Source organism: Chelonoidis abingdonii, chromosome 3 (genome assembly GCF_003597395.2).
Source record: "Chelonoidis abingdonii isolate Lonesome George chromosome 3, CheloAbing_2.0, whole genome shotgun sequence".
Classification (NCBI taxonomy): Eukaryota; Metazoa; Chordata; order Testudines; family Testudinidae; genus Chelonoidis; species Chelonoidis abingdonii.
The window spans coordinates 127,338,375-127,356,128 of NC_133771.1; the positions used below are offsets into that span (position 1 = coordinate 127,338,375).

Genomic DNA, 17,754 nt, shown 5'->3' on the forward strand with positions numbered 1-17,754 from the left:
AATTTCCTCGTGCGGGTATTGTAGTTTTGAGAATGCTTGGTGGAGATTTTGTAGGTGTTGGTCTCTGTCTGAGGGGTTAGAGCAGATGCGGTTGTACCTCAGTGCTTGGCTGTAGACAATGGATCGTGTGAAATAACTATATTCACTTACAAATGTCTAGAACAATAACACAGGTCAAATTGTGGGGCTTACTAATCTTGAAAATGTAAAAGATTATGATAAAAAATAACAAGCAGAGTGACTCAGTTTAAAATAAGTATTTCTGTAAAAAAAAATCTGCATTGCTTTATGAAATGAAATAACAGTGACTAATAACTACCAATGACTGATCATACTTTGAATATAGTCATGCTGATAGATATTCTCACAAAAGTTTAAGAGATCACCCCTAACTCCAATCTTGGGTTCTTTTATACCACCAAATCTTTTATATGATAGATCCAGATAACTGACAACTTTCAGACAGATACACTCCCACCTGGAAAATGTTATTAATTAATTCTCTGTGTTATGTAGTACACTTTATGAAGTACACAGAAGCAGAGGAGCATACAAAAATAGTTCTCTCTAAAATCTGTGCCAGAAATAATAATTGCAGAGAAGAAGCTTAATTGTTAAGATACATATATAATTAGAAGTCCACTTATTACTGTCAATATACTCTGCATTCTGCAGGCTTCATGTGGAACTAATGATAAAAATCCAGCTTGAGAGAAGAGCAGTATATCTTGCATCAATATAGCTATAACAAATTGCAGAGACTGCTGCTCAGTATATCTGCAACACTTGTATGTGGATTTTCTTTTTATTTTGAATCAGATTTCAAAAGTAAAAAGTAAAAAAATGTAGCTCAAGTAATTCAAGGTGCTTCTTTTTACACCTGTGGCAAACAATGCCGCCTACCAGCCTCCTTCCTCCATGCCCTAAGTCAAGTACAGCCTAGTGAGCAGTAGTTTAAGGGTCTCTTACTGCACCAAGTGAGGACAAAGGGGGAGTTATGGGGGACTGCTGTTCATTTGAACCAGGAAGAGGAGGGGGAGGTCTCCCTCTGCTTTCAACAGAGGAGAAAGACCTATGCTCCTTCCTCCCTCTCACCCACCCTCTGCTTACCTTAACCACTGCCAATGAAGGACATTTACAAGCTAACATTACAGTAGCTTTTTCTCACAATGCTTTGCTAGAGGTTAGAAGAGACTGGATGTTAAGCAGAACAGCATCTAGATGTAAGGGCAATGCTAATCTTAAAAGATTCAGAGGCAAAACAGCAGGAATTGCAATGCTGACCAGTCTCTGCCAGTAGGTACTACTATATACCAGCAGTGAAAGTGAGATGAAATGATAAGGCAGCTGAATTTCACGCATAAGCACTTCTAACGTCTTCAGGAAGTCGTGCTGATGCAGCTGCTTGCCTCCAAAACCCACGGAGTCTGCTATCAGAGAAATGAAGGTCACTTACTGGCATTAAATTGGACATGGTTCACATTTCGAAGTATCAATGTCAATAAAATGTTTTCTCTATATTTTTGTAGATATCTGTTCCCAAACATTACAGCTGAATAATCTGTATTATTTTGTGCTTTCACTGAATACATTTTGGAGGCCTAACCCAATTAGTAACAGTTCTGAGTCTGATGTTTGATGAATTTGTTATTATACTTAAATTGATTTTTAAGAAATCCCATTAATTTCAAGAGGAGCATTAAAAGCAAAAGTGTTAGACTTGTAGCTTTTGGTCTCAGTACTTAGGAAAAGCAGATTTAATACTTAATACAATTTTTTTAACCCCCTTTGAACTTCTCAAGGTACATAAGCACAAAAGTATTTAACATGCAAATTCTGAGACAGACTGACCACAGAAACCAAACAGGCCACAAGGAGTGAAAATATACTTGAAAAATGTAGACCTAAATATAGATTTGACAACTCACTAGGCTTATGCCAATTCTAGTGGCAATTCTAGGCTCTAATGAAATCTGTACCTCAAGAGAAACTAAAGCAACGGTTATAAGGATAGAACAATACACTATCTGCGCTTCCTGAAACAACATAAGTGACCTTCTTTTAATGGATTCAGGCTGTGTTTTGATCTCAGCAGGGAATATAAGGTCTCTAGTGAAACTCTGCTCTTATAACAGCAAAAACAAGCCTGAACCAAAACCTTAAGCCAAAATCTCCTTAACTTTATAAGTGTTTGAAATCCAAACATAGACCATATGAGAATCTGAATTTTGCAAATGGCCCCTGTGCTTAGAACAGTTGAGCCAAAATCTTTGAACCGGATGTTTTGGAATTCGGTGTGGTATTTGGAATCCAGATGAGGATCGGAGTTTTGTGACTTGAGTGTCTCTCTCAGTACAACCACCACGTGTACATTTTGTCAAATTTTCTGCAAGAAGTATTTTAGAAAAAATACATCATGTCTCAAAAGCTTCAACGTAGTATTTGACTATATATCCATCCCCTATTATTAATACTGCACAAATTTCTATAAGCCAGGTTGTCCACAGAAAAAAAGAAAAACAAAATATTAATAATTTCTTTAAACCTCTAAAAGATCTTTTCTATCAAACAATGCTGAGATATCGAACCTCAGTGCTTATATTCCTTAGTGGGTAGCATATTGCAGCCAGTAAGGGGCCTGAGTCACATTCTACTCCCCTAATATGGTAATTAAGGGTGAAGAAAATGCTTATTGCAGGGGAGTTTCAACAGTCTTGTGATATGCAGGTAAGATCCCAAAGAGTGAGAATCCTGCACAGCTGGTATCTTTAGAGAATGCAGATGTTTCTAGCTCTGATGGTTTGTGAAACATTGCACCTTAAACCTGTTTGTGATGCAGAATTTCTCAATCCTGGCCCTTAGAACAAAGTAATCGAGGAGGGAAACATTCAAAAAGTTAGAGGAGGGAAATAATTTTTCAGCATTTTTTCCTTTTTAAACAAAGTATCCAGTTGAAAGCTCCTCAGAGATTTTGGATGCTAGATGTAGCCCCAGCAGAGTTGGATTAGCAAGCTGAGTGTCCCTAATATCATGCTGAAGCATTAGTTCATTATTGACTCAGGGAGAAGAGCGATACCTAATTCTATCTCAAACAGTACTTCCTACAGCACTTTTCCTCTGAGTTCTTTCTATCCAAGTACTGACCTTTTCCAATCCTTTCCTGCCTGTGAAGTCTAGCACAATTTGAAATGATTTGACTGCAAGGAATTATGACAAGGTGTTTACCTTCCATTTATCCGTGAAGGTAAGAACATCTTGTACTTGCAATTCTAACTACCACCACTAGTGAAGTCAAGCAATCACGCTGGCTCCAGTATTAGGAGTGCATAAAAAAAATTCCCTTCTTACTGACAAAAACCTAACCTGGGAACAATTTTATTTTTCATTTTTTTCTCTCTTTTTAATATATATCTTCAGGATTATGAAATGACTATTTGTAAAATAAAAAATGTAAACTTTGATCAATGCAACAGCAAATACCTCTCCTTCTGGGGAATTCTTCCTTTGTACTAAATAATGGCAAGTCCTATATATCTTTTATACCTGCATATCTCTTAGAATGCTAAAAATAATGGTGCCTTTAGGAATTGTACACTACCTAGTTTGTGAAAGATGACGTGAGGCAATTTTGCTCTGTACATTTTATTTTTATATTGCTTAACACTGTTGTTATTTCTGAGCCTGATTTACAGTTACCCGGGGTACTCATAACCCTTTTGATGTTATTTCTACTGGAAACAGTTGACAAAAGCAGATTTTCCCTTAAGGATTCCCCAGTTTCGGTGCATGTTTCAAGTTTCTGCTGTTTGCTCAACCCATTAAGAGCTTCTTCAAACAATAAAATAGCAGCCCATCACCTTGAATACCACAGGAAAAAAAATGCATGCATAAAGACTGCCAACTCACACTTTCACTCTGCTGTAGATAAGCAGAAATCATTGACAAATATAACACTACCTGGAATACTGCCTATGGATTTAGCATAACTCTGAAAGAGGTTTTGGTTCTGAAGTATTTCACTGTCGGTCAGAGCTGCATGAAAATATGAGTATCAGATATAAACCCATGGCAAATAGACAGTGTGCCTAATGCAAGCTTGAGACTAAAAATTGGCAATGGGTTTAAACATTACTTCTGCTTTGTATTTTTCCGCATATCAGAGTATACTGCTGCTTTAAATAAGATTTTTTTTCATGAGCTTTGCACTGCATGCTGAGTTAAGGTAGCATACACAATCTGTGCCAAGCTTCTTGGGGCTTAAAGTGCCCTGCATGTGGTACACTGACTATACAGAATGGTAAAATACAACATGAAAGTAGAGCTCACTGGTCAGCAATTCTCAGACCTGAGCTATGTAGTGACAAGTGACAACTACAAAAAGTCATTAATAAATCCCCATCCAAAAATCTTAGTTAAGGTGAAATTAAGGTTGTAGCTATATATAAATATTTTATGTTTTTATTAGCCTTCGAAGGAACATTAGAGTTAAAAGGAAGAATTAGGAACTCAGGAAATGAAGGTTTTACAAAAAACACCAAATATTTGGAAGTATGGAAGGTCATAGTTACCTCTGCCCTCCACTGATCCTTGCCTCCCATCTTCCTGTCTTTAGTCCTTTGTAAAATGTGTTAAATTTGGGTGGAGTTTTTCTAAAGTCTCAGGAATCCACAGACTACAGACCAAGACATCTTAAATTTTGAGAAGGTACTGTACTTATGCAACTTGCAAGTGGAACATCAAAAATGTGCCTCAGATAGAATTTATAAATGGTTTTATGTATCTGTTATTGACATACAAATTCTGTGTCTAATAGTACTTGGATAACTGCCTGCCCTCCATAGCTCACAGAACTGACTCCTTAAGGAAGAGAATGGGGCACAATTATATTTAGTATTCTATTAGTTTAACCAACAATTTGAAAAACAGCTTTTCTTCTGTGAAGCGTATAATGACAACAAAGAAAAGCAGAGTTGACACAACCACAGTATGTTTGAAAGTAATTTTTTCTTGTCTTGGTGATCAGTGACAAAATGAAAGTATTCTGGGTGGATAAGATACTCTAAGCATTTCATTATTTCAGATCTTCATAGAAGCAGAGTTAAGGTCATCTGGGTATCTCATCCACTGTAATCCCCAGGTCCTTTTCTGCAGAACTGCTGCTTAGCCGGTTGGTCCCCAGCCTGTAGCAGTGCATGGGATTCTTCCTTCCTAAGTGCAGGACTCAGCACTTGTCCTTGTTGAACCTCATCAGATTTATTTTGGCCCAATCCTCCAATTTGTCTAGGAATCTCTGGACCCTATCCCTAACCCTCCAGTGTATCTACCTCTCCCCCCAGCTTAGTGTCATCTGCGAACTTGCTGAGGGTGCAACTGATCCCATCATCCAGATCGTTAATAAAGTTGTTGAACAAAGCCTGCCCCAGGACCAACTGCTGAGGCACTCCGCTTGATACCAGCTGTCAACTAGACATCGAGCTGTTGATAACTACCTGTTGAGCCTGACAATCTAGCCAGCTTTCTACCCACCTTATAGTCCATTCTTCCAATCCATACTTCTTTAACTTGCTGGCAAGAATACTGTGGGAGACCATATCAAAAGCTTTGCTGAACTCAAGATATATCACATCCACCACTTTCCCCATATCCACAGAGCCAGTTATCTCATCATAGAAGGCAATCGGGTTGGTCAGGGATGACCTGCCCTTGGTGAATCCATGCTGACTGTTCCTGACCATCTTCCTCTCCTACAAGTGCTTCAAAATGGATTCCTTGAGGATCTGCTCCACGATTTTGCCAGGGACTGAAGTGAGGCTGACTGGTTTGTAGCTTCCTGGGTTCTCTTTCTTCCCTTTTTAAAATATGGGCACTATATTTTCCTTTTTCCAATCGTCCGGGATCTCCCCCAGTTGCCAAGAATTTTCAAAGATAATGGCCAATGGCTCTGTAATCACATCAGCCAACTCTCTCAGCACCCATGGATACATTACATCTGGACCCATGGACTTGTGCATGTACAGCTTTTCTAAATAGTCCTTAACCTGTTCTGCGCACTTCCTCCCCATACCGTGTTGACCAGTGCAGCAGTCTGGGAACTGATCTTGTCTGTGAAGACTGAGGCAAAAAAAAACATTGAGTACTTCAGCTTTTTCCACATCATCAGACACTAGGTTCCCTCCCCCATTCAGTAAGGGTCCCACACTTTCCCTGACCTCCTTCTTGATGCTAACATACATGTAAAACCCTTCTTGTTACCCTTCACATCCCTGCAAACTCCAGTCATGCCTTGGCCTTCCTAATTACACCTCTGCTTGCTCTAGCAATATTTTTATGCTCTCCCCCCAGTCATCTGTCCAAATTTCCACTTCTTGTAAGCTTCCTTTTTGAGTTTAAGCTCATCGAAGATTGCATGGTTAAGCCAAGCTGGTATTTTGCTACTCTCCTTTCTTCCTTTTGTCAGGATCATGAACTCAACCATCTCATGGTCACTGCTGCCTAGGTTCCCACCCACTTCTAGTTCCCCTAACAATTCTTTCCTGTTGTAAGCAGCAGGTCAAGAGGAGCACAGCCCCTGGTTGGTTTTTTGAGCACTTGTACCAGGAAGTTGTCCCCAACACACTCTAAAAACTTCCTGGATTGTCTGTGCATTGCTGTATTGCTCTCCCAGCAGATGTCAGGGTGATTGAAGTCCCCCGTTAGAACCAGAGCTGGTGATCTGGAAATTTCAGTTAGTTCTCCAAAGAAAGCCTCATCTACCTCATCCTTCTGATACGGTGGGTCTACAGTACATGGCCACCTCGACATTGCCCTTGTTGCTCTTGCATCTAAACTTAACCAAAGACTCTCAACAGGATTCTCTCCAGTTACATACTGGAGTTCTGAGCAATCATACTGCTCTCTTACATACAATGCAACTCCTCCACCTTTCCTCCCACACCTGTCCTTCTTGAACAGTTTATACCCATCCATGACAGTGCTCCAGTCATGTGAACTGCCCCACCAATTTTCTGCTATTCCAATCACATCATAGTTCCTTGATTGTGCCAGGACTTCCAATTCTTCCTACTTGTTTCCCAGGCTTCTTGCGTTCGTGTACATGCACCTAAGATAACTAGCCAATTGGCCTAATTTCTCAGTATGAATCAGGAGGCTTCCCATTTTGTACCCTCCTCTTTGTGTTTCCTCCCCATATCCCACTTCCCCACTTACCTCTGGGCTTAGGTCACCATCCCCTGGCAAACCTACTTTAAAGCCCTCTTCACTAGGTTAGCAAGCCTGCCTGAAAAAATGCTCTTCCATCTCTTCGTTAGGTGGGTCCCAGCTCTTCCTAGCAATCTTTCTTCCCAGAACAACATCCCATGCTCGAAGAATCCAAAGCCCTCTCTCTGACACCGTCTGCATAACCAAGCATTGACCTCCACAATTCGATGATCCCTATCTGGGCCTTTTCGTTTAACAAGAGGATGGATGAGAACATGATTTGTGCTTCAAATGCCTTTATCCTTCTTCTCAGAGCCATGTAGTCTGCAGTGATCCGCTCAAGGTCATTCTTGGCAGTATCACTGGTGCCCATGTGCAGAAATAAGGAGTAGCAGCAGTGTGAGGCCTTGATCAGTCTTGGCAAACACTCCGTCACATCCTGGATTCTAGCTCCAGGCAAGCAGCACACTTCTCGAGTCTCCTGGTCTGGTTGACAGATGGATGACTTCATCCCCTTTAGGAGGGAGTCCCCAACCACCACCACCCATCTCCTCCTCTTGGGAGTGGTGGCCATGGAAGCCCCATCCCTAGGACAGTGCATCCCATGCCTTCCAGCCGATTGGGTCCAAATCCTTCTCCGCAATAGTACCTGATAGAGGTTTGTCTAACCTGTTCTTAAAAAGCTCCAATGATGGGGATTCAACCACTTCCCTGGGAAACCTATTCCAGTGTTTAACTACCTATATAGTTAGAATGATTTTTTTAATCGCACCTAAATCTCCTTTATTGCAGATTAAGCCCATTAAACTTCTTGTCCTATCTTCAGTGGACATGGAGAACAATTAATCACCATTCTCTTTATAAAAGCCTTAACATATTTGAAGACTGTTATTAGGTCTTCTTTTCAGGCTGCTTTTCTGAAGACTCAACATGCCCATGATTTTTTTTTAAACTCTTCTTCATACATCAGGTTTTCTAAACATATTATCATGTGTGTTGCTCTCCTCTGGACTCTCTCTAATTAGTTCTAAAGCGTGGTGCCCAAAACTAGACACGGTACTTCAGCTGAGGCCCACTAGCACCATGTAGAGAGGAACAATTACCTCCCATTTCTTAAATATGACATTCCTGTTAACACACGCCAGAATATTTGCCTTTTTTGCAACTGCATCCTGTTGCTGGCCCATATTCTATTTGTGATCCATTATAAACCCCAAATCCTTTCATGACATACTGCTGCTCATCCAGTTATTCCCCATTTTGTAGTTGTGTATTTGATTTTACCTTCCTACGTGTATACTTGTCTTTATTAACTTTCATCTTGTTCATTTCAGACCAACTCCCCAATTTGTCATGGTCATTTTGAATTCTAACCTGTATTCCAAAATACTTGCAACTCCATCCCCCCTCCGGCTTGGCATCATCTGCAAATTTTATAAGCATACTCTTCACTTCATTATCCAAGTCATTTATGAAAATATTAAATAGCCCCGGACCCAGGACAGAACCCTGTGGGACACCCCACATATGATTCCCACTTTGACAGCAAACTAGGCTGACTAGTCTATAATTCCCTGGGTTCTATTTGTTCCCCTTTTAATTATAAGTACTATGTTTGCCCTTCTCCAGCCCTCTAGGACTTCGCATGTCCTCCGGGAAGTTTCAAACAATATGATCTGCAAAGCATAATAAGGTGAATGGGAGAAAAGGGTTGAAGGGTGGTGAGGCTTGTGAGGCATCTCTGTGAGACCATTAAGGCTGTGAAAGGTGAAGTTTCCCAGCAAGTCTACTAAGGTTTTCAGAGGGTGAGCAGTCCCATGTCAAACCCACTCAGGTCTTCAGAATGAGTGGAGTGCTCTCTCGTCATGCTCCCCTTCTCCCCATCCTATTGCTCTCCTGCCCTGACCACTGGTATGCTGGCACTCTCCCCAAATACTCCCATCACTGCTCCTGCAAATGTTTGAAAACCAAAGCAAGCGAGCACCTTAAGAGAGCAGCAGGACAGAAATTCTGGAGTTAAGCGGGAACTGGGGGGAGTATAGCGAGGAGGCATACCCTCTCTGTCATTCCTTGTCAAATGGATATATTCAATAAAATTATCTATAAACAATGTCTTCCATGCTGTGCTCTAGCTCTGGTCGATGGTTTCTGTTTATCTGCATAATTCTAGTTTGGGTGCCAAAATTCTCCATTTTCCATTGACTGAACCAGACTCTACCCCTCCTCACCTCACCCCTTCTAGTGAACAGTCCATATTTGGAGATCTACATCTTCAGGGAAAAGGGCTAGAAACTTACTTTTTAAAAACATTTAAAGCTTAGGTCTCCAGCACTTGTTTGATGCTCTGTTTAAAACAGTGGGTGCAGACATGCCTTTCTGACACTATAATTTGTAATATTAATAATTTTAAAATTACAATTTAATCAGCTAATTTTGGCCCTGGGCACTAGAACTCAACTAGCCAACTGCAGTAAATAAAGTTTTATCTCTTTCCTTCATTTGGATTTTTGTTACAAAGCGGGGAGAGGACATTAGAGGACTTCCGTGAACTCAAGTGAACAGCTGTGTTTTAAGTGTGTCATAATTCAGGAAACCCTCACTTCAAATTTGATAGAAAAATTATACCAGAACCCTACAACTAACCCGCCAAATTTGATGTTGATATTCCTTTGTCTGTCGATTTTATGGGGAGATTGAGTAGGGCTCACAATCATAATCTTACCTATGGAGTGGCATTAGTGGCTAACCACTGGGACAAGTTATTAAAGTAATAAACTACAGAGTGCATGCAAGACGAATTTTAAAAGAGACAGATGACACTGTTATAAATCCGAAATATATGTAAAGTGATGGACACAATACTATTCTTTTCAAAGCACACTTCTCTTTCAGCCTATCAGTAATACTCATTTTCTTCAGTCAACTATTATCAGCAATCAGTCAGATTCTGTCAATGAAGCAGCATGCAAGCACGGAAAAACAGCTTAATGTAGTATATAGCACTGTGTTTGGGATGAGGTAAGAACACCCCATTATCTTCAACCAGGAATTCATTTATAGAAAACCCTTTTTAGTCCTAGACAAACTATTTGGTGATAGTTTAACTCCCCTTCATGATCTCTTATAAGAACCCTGGGTTGGCATATTTTGAAAACATGCACATATCTACACTTGCAAGCTGCAGACCACTCAATGTTGAGATATAATAACCGGAATAGCATGGTGTTATCAGTTATGTGGTGCCTCTCCAATATTTCTCATAAACAGATGCACATGCACTGGGAAAATATGCAGAAAAAAAATAGGATATCTAATGACTAGCTTTGTTTGGAAGCCACTTCAATTTAATAATCAGAAAGTAATTGTACCAGCATCCTTGCTTCCCTAATAAGCACATTACATTACTTTTTTTTTTTAAGATCACAAAGTCAATTAAAGACAAAATTGAGGGATAAGATATAACACATTTTCAATCAGATGCACCAGACACTTGAAATCAATTACTGGAAAGTTTGTTATAAATCATTTGATTGTTTGTATTAAAATCACTGACAAGCAACTGATTTTTAATCCAGATATTTATAGTTAGTGTTTTTCTAATTTATGATATTGAATATCTCAAACTGTGGCCAGTTTGTAAGTTAGATATTGCATCAAAAGAAATTTTGCTTAGCCATATTAAACAATTAAAGAAAGGGGAAGGAGTCTATCATAAGGCTCAGTTTCCCTTTTTATAGGAACATTTCTTGCACTCAGAAATTTGGCCCAAAATTTTATGCTCTAAAAATGAATCACGGGTACACATCTGATCACTTGTGCCCTTAAACAACTGCTTGAAGTGGACAAGATAGTGGCACAAGTAATTAGATCTGCACCTGCATTTCAACTGTGTCTACAAAATGTGGATCCTATTTACGTTGGCAAAACAGAAGAACAAAATTAGAAAAAAATTAACGCATAGTCTATCATTAACAAAAGTAGTAAAAAATGCAGGAAAGAAAAACAGGAAAAAGAAACACTTCTGCAAAAATAAGTACTCTGAAGCACTGAAATTGTGTGTCTGTGATACTTTACACAGTACTTACCTAATATCTGTGCATGTTATACATGTGATATGCTGGCTGTTTGTTGTAATGAGGTTCAAAGCCACAGATGTTTCACTGTCAGAAGTTGGGTGTGCTCCACATTTAAAATAAAACTCCTGAAATATTGAAGGAGAGATAAAGAGAAGATTACATACCTGTAGCTCATGTTTTCTCTTTATCTTAGTCTAGTTGACATTTGAGACAGTAGGAAAAAAAATCACCACTGCCAGCAGTAAAGGGAGGTATTCATTACAAATGATTTAGAATGAATTCCCGGCAAAAACTCCTTGCTAGGCAAATATTTTGTTCTTTGCACAAAAACCCCAATGAAGACTATATCCCCCATACTGCAGAGTTTCAATATTAGTGGTCCACAGTATGATTTTCTGGATCCATAGAGGAAAAGTATTACATTACACCACAGAGGTCTGGGCATTATGATGCACAATGCTACACACTGTAACATATTAATGCTCTTTCATCACAAAAAAGTTACTGTCGTATGAAAGCTAAAGATAGAATTTATAATTCCTGGCTCTAAATAAGAGAAGACGGGTCTTATTTCTGTGAAGATGGAAGCCTATATAATATAGTATTACCAGTGACACTAACAAGAAGTTCCAGCTCCCTAAGAACACATTTTACATTAACCACTACATTTAAGTTAAATTATTCTATACTAGTTTTATTCCATATAGCTTCTTATATCACCCTAATCAGCCTGTACTAGAGTGCCTTCCAGTAGTCCATTAAGCAACATGACTGACATCTGTTGTGTGAGTTGTTCCCTTTCATCCTCTCCCAAAAAGGAAGATTGTGGGCAAGCTGTTGAATGCTGGTTTATGGGGCTCATCCCCAGGGGGGGAGAGGAGAGAACCACAATGAGATATCAGGGATGTGCCAGGTGGGCCATAGGCTGCAGCCAGTGAGGTGACCTGGCTAGGCAGGGCAGCTGCAGGGAGAGCACACAGGGAGTCTGCAGCAGTCAGGGAGTGGGGAAACGTTCTCACCACTGATGCCCTGCCCTGAACACCCAGCCAGCCACAGCCCTTCCTATTTTAAACCCACAGGACCCTGTGAGAATGAAAGGCTCTGGACAGTAAGGAGGGAAGAGGAAGGAGCCCCGGTCCACTACATGCTGCCATGCGCTCCTCAGGAAATTGTGCCAACCAGGTCCTGCCACCGTGCCAGGAGGGAGCTGTCCACACTGCTCAGTGAGTCACTTTCTGCCCCAGATGGATAGGAGTCACAAGGGAGCACTGTTATGTAACTCCCATGGGGTGAGAGGGAGAACACAGCTAAAAAAAAAAATCTGGTAACCTTGAGCGTAGAGGGATCCATTACTGGCTGGTGTGCCCCCTCATTTGTGGTCATGGCACAGCAGCTGCCTTTAGTCCATTGCCCTCAGGGGCAGCTCCTTGGGCCACTCAGTATTTGGTTCCTTCTTGCAACTCAGCCCTCCTGCCAGGAGGCTTAGAGCCTCACTACTTCCAGGGTAACTGCAAAGTCCAACCAAACACCCAAAGGCTTAGTGCCCATGTAGCAGGCCTTCAGTCCTGATCTGAGCTTAACTGTCCTTGCCCCTCTACTCCTGAGGCTTACATTGCCCTTCCTGTGAGTGCCTGGTAGGGACCCCAGGCCTGCTCCCTGCTCCGGGCTCCAGCCCAGAGCCCTTATAATAAGCAGCAAGAGTCTGTTTCTAGTGATCCCTCGCTGGTTCCCCAGGCTGCTTCCTACCTTTACCTGCTTGCAAGCGTCTATCCTAGAGCTGCGCCCTCCAGTTTTATCTCCCTGCGGCTCTTCTCAGTCTGTTGCTAAGGAGCTTTCTCATTGTATCCCCAAGCCTCTCTGGCAGCTGCCTAGAGCCACTTCGCCCCTGCTGCCATCACCTTTCAGGCCCAGGATACAAGCTCCCTATCACAGCTCTGCTCTCTCAGGTCTCCTCCCTTGGCCTTGCAGTCCTTCCTTTACCAGAACCACCCAGTCTGGTTCTCTCCAGCTCGGTGTAATTGTCAATTAGCATCTCCCCTCCTGCTGCCACAGACTGGACTAATTCATCCCTCGGGGTCCCTGTTAACCCTATATTTGCCAATGTGGGGCATATGTTCCTTCACAATAGTGTAGTGCAGGGGTTCTCAAACTTCACAGCACGGTGACCCCTTTCTGACAACAAAAATTATTACACAACTCCCGGAGAGGGGACTAAAGCCTGAGCCTGCCTGAGCCCTGCTGCCTCGAGTCGGGGGACCAAAGCCAAAGACTGATCGCCACCACCCTGGGGGGAGGGACGCAAAGCCCAAGCCCAAGCCCAAGGGCTATAGCCCCAGGCGGGGGAGCCTGTAACCTGAGCCCCACCAACCAGGGCTGAAGTCCTTGGGTTTTGGCTCTGGGCAGTGGGGCTGGGCTTTGGTCCCAGCAAGTTTAATGCCAGTCTTGGCGACTCCATTAAAACAGAGTGGTGACCCACTTTGGTGTCCCGACCCACAGTTTGAAAACTGCTGGTGTAGTGTTTTGTTTTGATAGGGTTGGTTTCAGAGGGGTTGTGTGTGTGTGTGTGTGTGTGTGTGTGTGTGTGCGCGCGCGCTTTAAATGTGCACGCTGGCATATGTTTATACTACGTATAGTCAACAGTTACTGGGGGTTAAATCATGTTGCATAATGTTCCATAAGGCTGGAATTTGATCCCTAGGGAGAAAGTATTTTCAAGGCCCCTTTTGGATGAGCTTTTGCCTTTCTGTTTTTCCCCCCTTCTCTGGCCCCAATTCAGCAAAGTACTTACACACAAACTTAACTGTAAGCATGTGAATAGCCCATTAAAGTCAGTGAAATTACTCACATGCTCAGAGTCAGGCTTTTGCTTACATATCCTGCTGCACTGGGGCCTCTATTTTAAACCTTGTCTCTTTTATATATAGTTCTTCCATCTTTGCATTAATTCATTGACTTTTTTGTTTGAGTGAACCAAATTAGATTTTTTATTTTAATCCAGTCCTGTTAGTTTCTGCTTGCTTTACTATTTCACTTCCCCAATACCATGGAGTACTGTGGTCACTCTATTTATACAAGTAAAGGAATATTGACCACCCAGTATTCCAAAGCAGGAAGGTTAAGGGCATAGAAAATACAGAACAGAAAGAAAACTTTTGGTAAAAGTGATTCACCCAATAGTAATATACCTTGTTTTTGTCCACAAGCAAAAAGAAATATTGAGCAATAAAAATGGCGAGCTCTAAAACACATGCAATGGCTTTAGACATAGAGTCTTGTGCTTTTATATTTTTTTAAAGCATCCTTATTTCTTTGGCACAGAATTTAATACTATTTTTATCTGTTTGCTTTATTGCAAGCACTGCCAACAATCATAAACTATGCCCTCACAGACAAAAAAGTGCAAAACCTAGTATATTGGTTTAATGGCTTTACAAGTTCTTGATACTCCCCAGAGGCGGCGCTAGCCCACTGGGGGGCCCTAAGCAGGAATATTTTGTATTCCCTCTGCACAACACACATTAATAATTAATATGGGCCCCCTTGAGCTGCTTGGGGCTCTAAGCAATTGCTTAGTCTGTTACCGCCTATCACCAGCTCTGATATTCCCTATCCTTTCTGTTGAGAAAGAACAGAACTTCATTCTGAGTCTGTAAGTTTGATGAAGAAATATACAGTGAGAATGTGAGAGCAGGCTACAAAAAGCCTACAATCTACTTTCTGCAGAGTACAAGTAGATGACCGTTGTCAAAATGCACTCAAAATCAAATGGAAGGTGATAGAGAATTAATATTCCAATACAAGCCTGCAATCAGACAGATGAAACTGTCAAGAATACTAAGAAGCAAATCCAGAACAGTGACTATATTTTGAAAGTCACAACTCTCACAGGTTGTAAAAACAGAGCAGTAAAAACAATGCTGTCAGACAAACCAATAAAGCTAATAGCTATCTGCAACTAGAATGATGCATTCTATTTTGGGTGGGTTATTTCTGTGGTGGCTATTTTGTTCTAGTCACATGTAAAAATCTCTTCATGAACATTTTCAGAAGTAACTTATCCATTTCATATTTCAACCTCTGGGATGTAGGAAGTGTTGTCTAGAGGTTAGAGCAAAGGATGGGCAGTCAAGAATCCTGGATTATATTCCCAGCTCTACACTTGACTTTCTTTGTCACTATGAAAAAAATCACTTATCTCCCTACCCCTTCAGTTTATCAATTTATGAAAAATTCTTTAAAAGACTTCCTGCAAAGGTGTGTTGTCACTTATAACTATATTTGCAAAACACTATGATATCTACTGAAAGGCATTTTGGAAGTATTATTTCAAATAACAAAAGGACACAATTAGCCTTAGAAAATATACAGAGTACTAGGAGCAAGAAACCCATAGAGTAAACCACAATTTAAAAAAAAATGATTATAATAAAAATAAAGGACTGTTTTAAAATCTAGAGAATTCACTCCTAGGTTTAGAGCCTATGAGCCATGTGTTAGCTCAGAGAAAGCATTTATGGTTGGGATAGAAAAACTGCAGAAAAGAAGTGCTTTATAATGACCATATTGAAAGTAGAACAGCAACATAATGAAAATAACCCAGTTACGAAGCTTGCCTCCTGAGGGCCTCCTCAAAGAAATAAAAAGGTACAAAATGGAAGGAATGCACAGTACTGTAAATCATATCCTGTGAATGAAGTTCCTAAATAGTTGCAAAAGTGACTGGAATGCACATACTGATGCATCCGGTATGTTAAGTGTTACATGAGTCGTTATACACAAAGGAAAATACACAAACACACACAAAGAAAAAGTGCACTCACTGCAAGTGCAGCTCTTATTGGGAGTGGGGGAGCCTGGTATAGCAACCCATTCATCATTTAGCGCTCCCTGCCAACAGTTACTCCCGTCCTGTGGGGGTCTCTTTTCTCAAGACTTGGCCTTCCACGAGTCACTTCTGGGGTATCAGGGTCACATGGACAATGTTCCACACAACACAGGTCGTTAATATGACATCTTCTGTCCCTCCAGGGTTCCTCTTTCATTCCACTCTAGTCAGAGCAATGGCTTCAGGGCTTCTCTATGGAGCATTTTAACAAAGCTACAAAAGCAAAACACAAACTACAACAAAAGCAACTTCAGTTCCTCTCCTGGATTTGTATTTTTAAACCATCCTCGGTCCTCCCCAACTCTTCCGCAGAACACTGACTATTAGGGACCACCTCCCTGGAATCTTGCCTTTGACAGGATCCTCAATTCCAAACACTTCCGCAGAGCATTCTGCCTGTCAGTTGGGCTTCAAAGATCCCCTACACCCCGCCTATCCCTCTCCCATAACGACCAGGGTATAAACTCCCTCCCAAAATTCCTGTGTTCTCTACTATTCAGAGAGAAACTACTAGTTTCTGCCCATCTCTCCCATCACACTTCTACTTCCTCCCTTTATCGACACCATCCAGATCCTTATCCAGCTGAGACTCATTTTACCTGGGCCTGGCCAAGTGCAACCAGGTATCTTGATTGGCCTCAGGTCTGCATTAACCAATTCACTTCCTGTGTGGGTAAATACAGCATCACACATATCCTTTACTAAAAACTATTCTGCTTTGTTTTCAGGATATAAAAAACATGGGCTCAACTATGTCCTCAGCTGCAGCCAAAGATCAATGTAATCTTGTTTCGGGTATTTATAAAGTAGTGGTTTACAAGGATTTACATAAGATAAATATATATTATGTATAAATGTATCAGGTGATATTTTAAGCATCAAATTTAACCATATAAATCAGAAATTTTTATGCAAACATGTCCTGCATTACAGGCAACTGTGTCCTCAATTAAGCCAATTTGCACCTTCCCAATTCTGGGCTGCCGCCAGGGACTAAAGCAACCCCCGGAGTAATTTAGACAGCCCTGGGAGGCAGTCTACACTATAGCAGCCTCCCCAAGGCCGACATACCTCTCATGTCCCCAGCACAACCCCTACACCAGGGCTTGTGAGGAGCCTTTGAAAGGATAGCTCAGAACTCTCTCCAAAACTCTTCTACCAGCTGGAGCAATTCCCCTGCTCGATCCAGGATTCTAGCATCCTTTTATCTAGTACACAGGGGCCAGGAGTGAACATCTTACTCTGTATGTTTAATGTAAAGTCTTCATGTATCCCAATGTAACTGTTCCCATTAGGTTGTCAGGTCTCTTGGGTTCAGTCTCCTAGGTTTGGCATGGAATTGCTGGGACTCTCTTTCAGACAAGCAGTCATTAATTTCCTGAGAAGTGGTGGCCAAAACTAAACACCCTCCTGCTGTACTCCACTTGAAGTCCTCCTGAAGACCAGGAGGGATGGACAGCAGAGGAGGTGAAGGGCTAAAAACTGGTGTGGTGAAGTGACCCTCCACATCCTGGCACATATAAGTGGATCTATGCTTGAAGAGGGTGGGGATTGGCTGCGTGAGGTCCATATTCTTCCTTCTGAAGAAGCAGACTG

The 17,754-nt window shown here is 41.3% G+C and overlaps 1 protein-coding gene across 3 annotated transcripts in view; it reads right to left on the reverse strand.

Moving 5' to 3' along the window:
• Positions 1 to 17,754, reverse strand: part of PRKN (parkin RBR E3 ubiquitin protein ligase) — a 1,220,657-nt gene that overhangs the window by 565,861 nt on the left and 637,042 nt on the right. For all 3 annotated transcript variants that reach the window (XM_075064091.1, XM_075064090.1, XM_075064093.1), the window contains one exon: positions 11,283 to 11,398. In XM_075064091.1, coding sequence (XP_074920192.1) covers positions 11,283 to 11,398 — 116 coding nt within the window. The remainder of the gene's footprint in view (positions 1 to 11,282; positions 11,399 to 17,754) is intronic.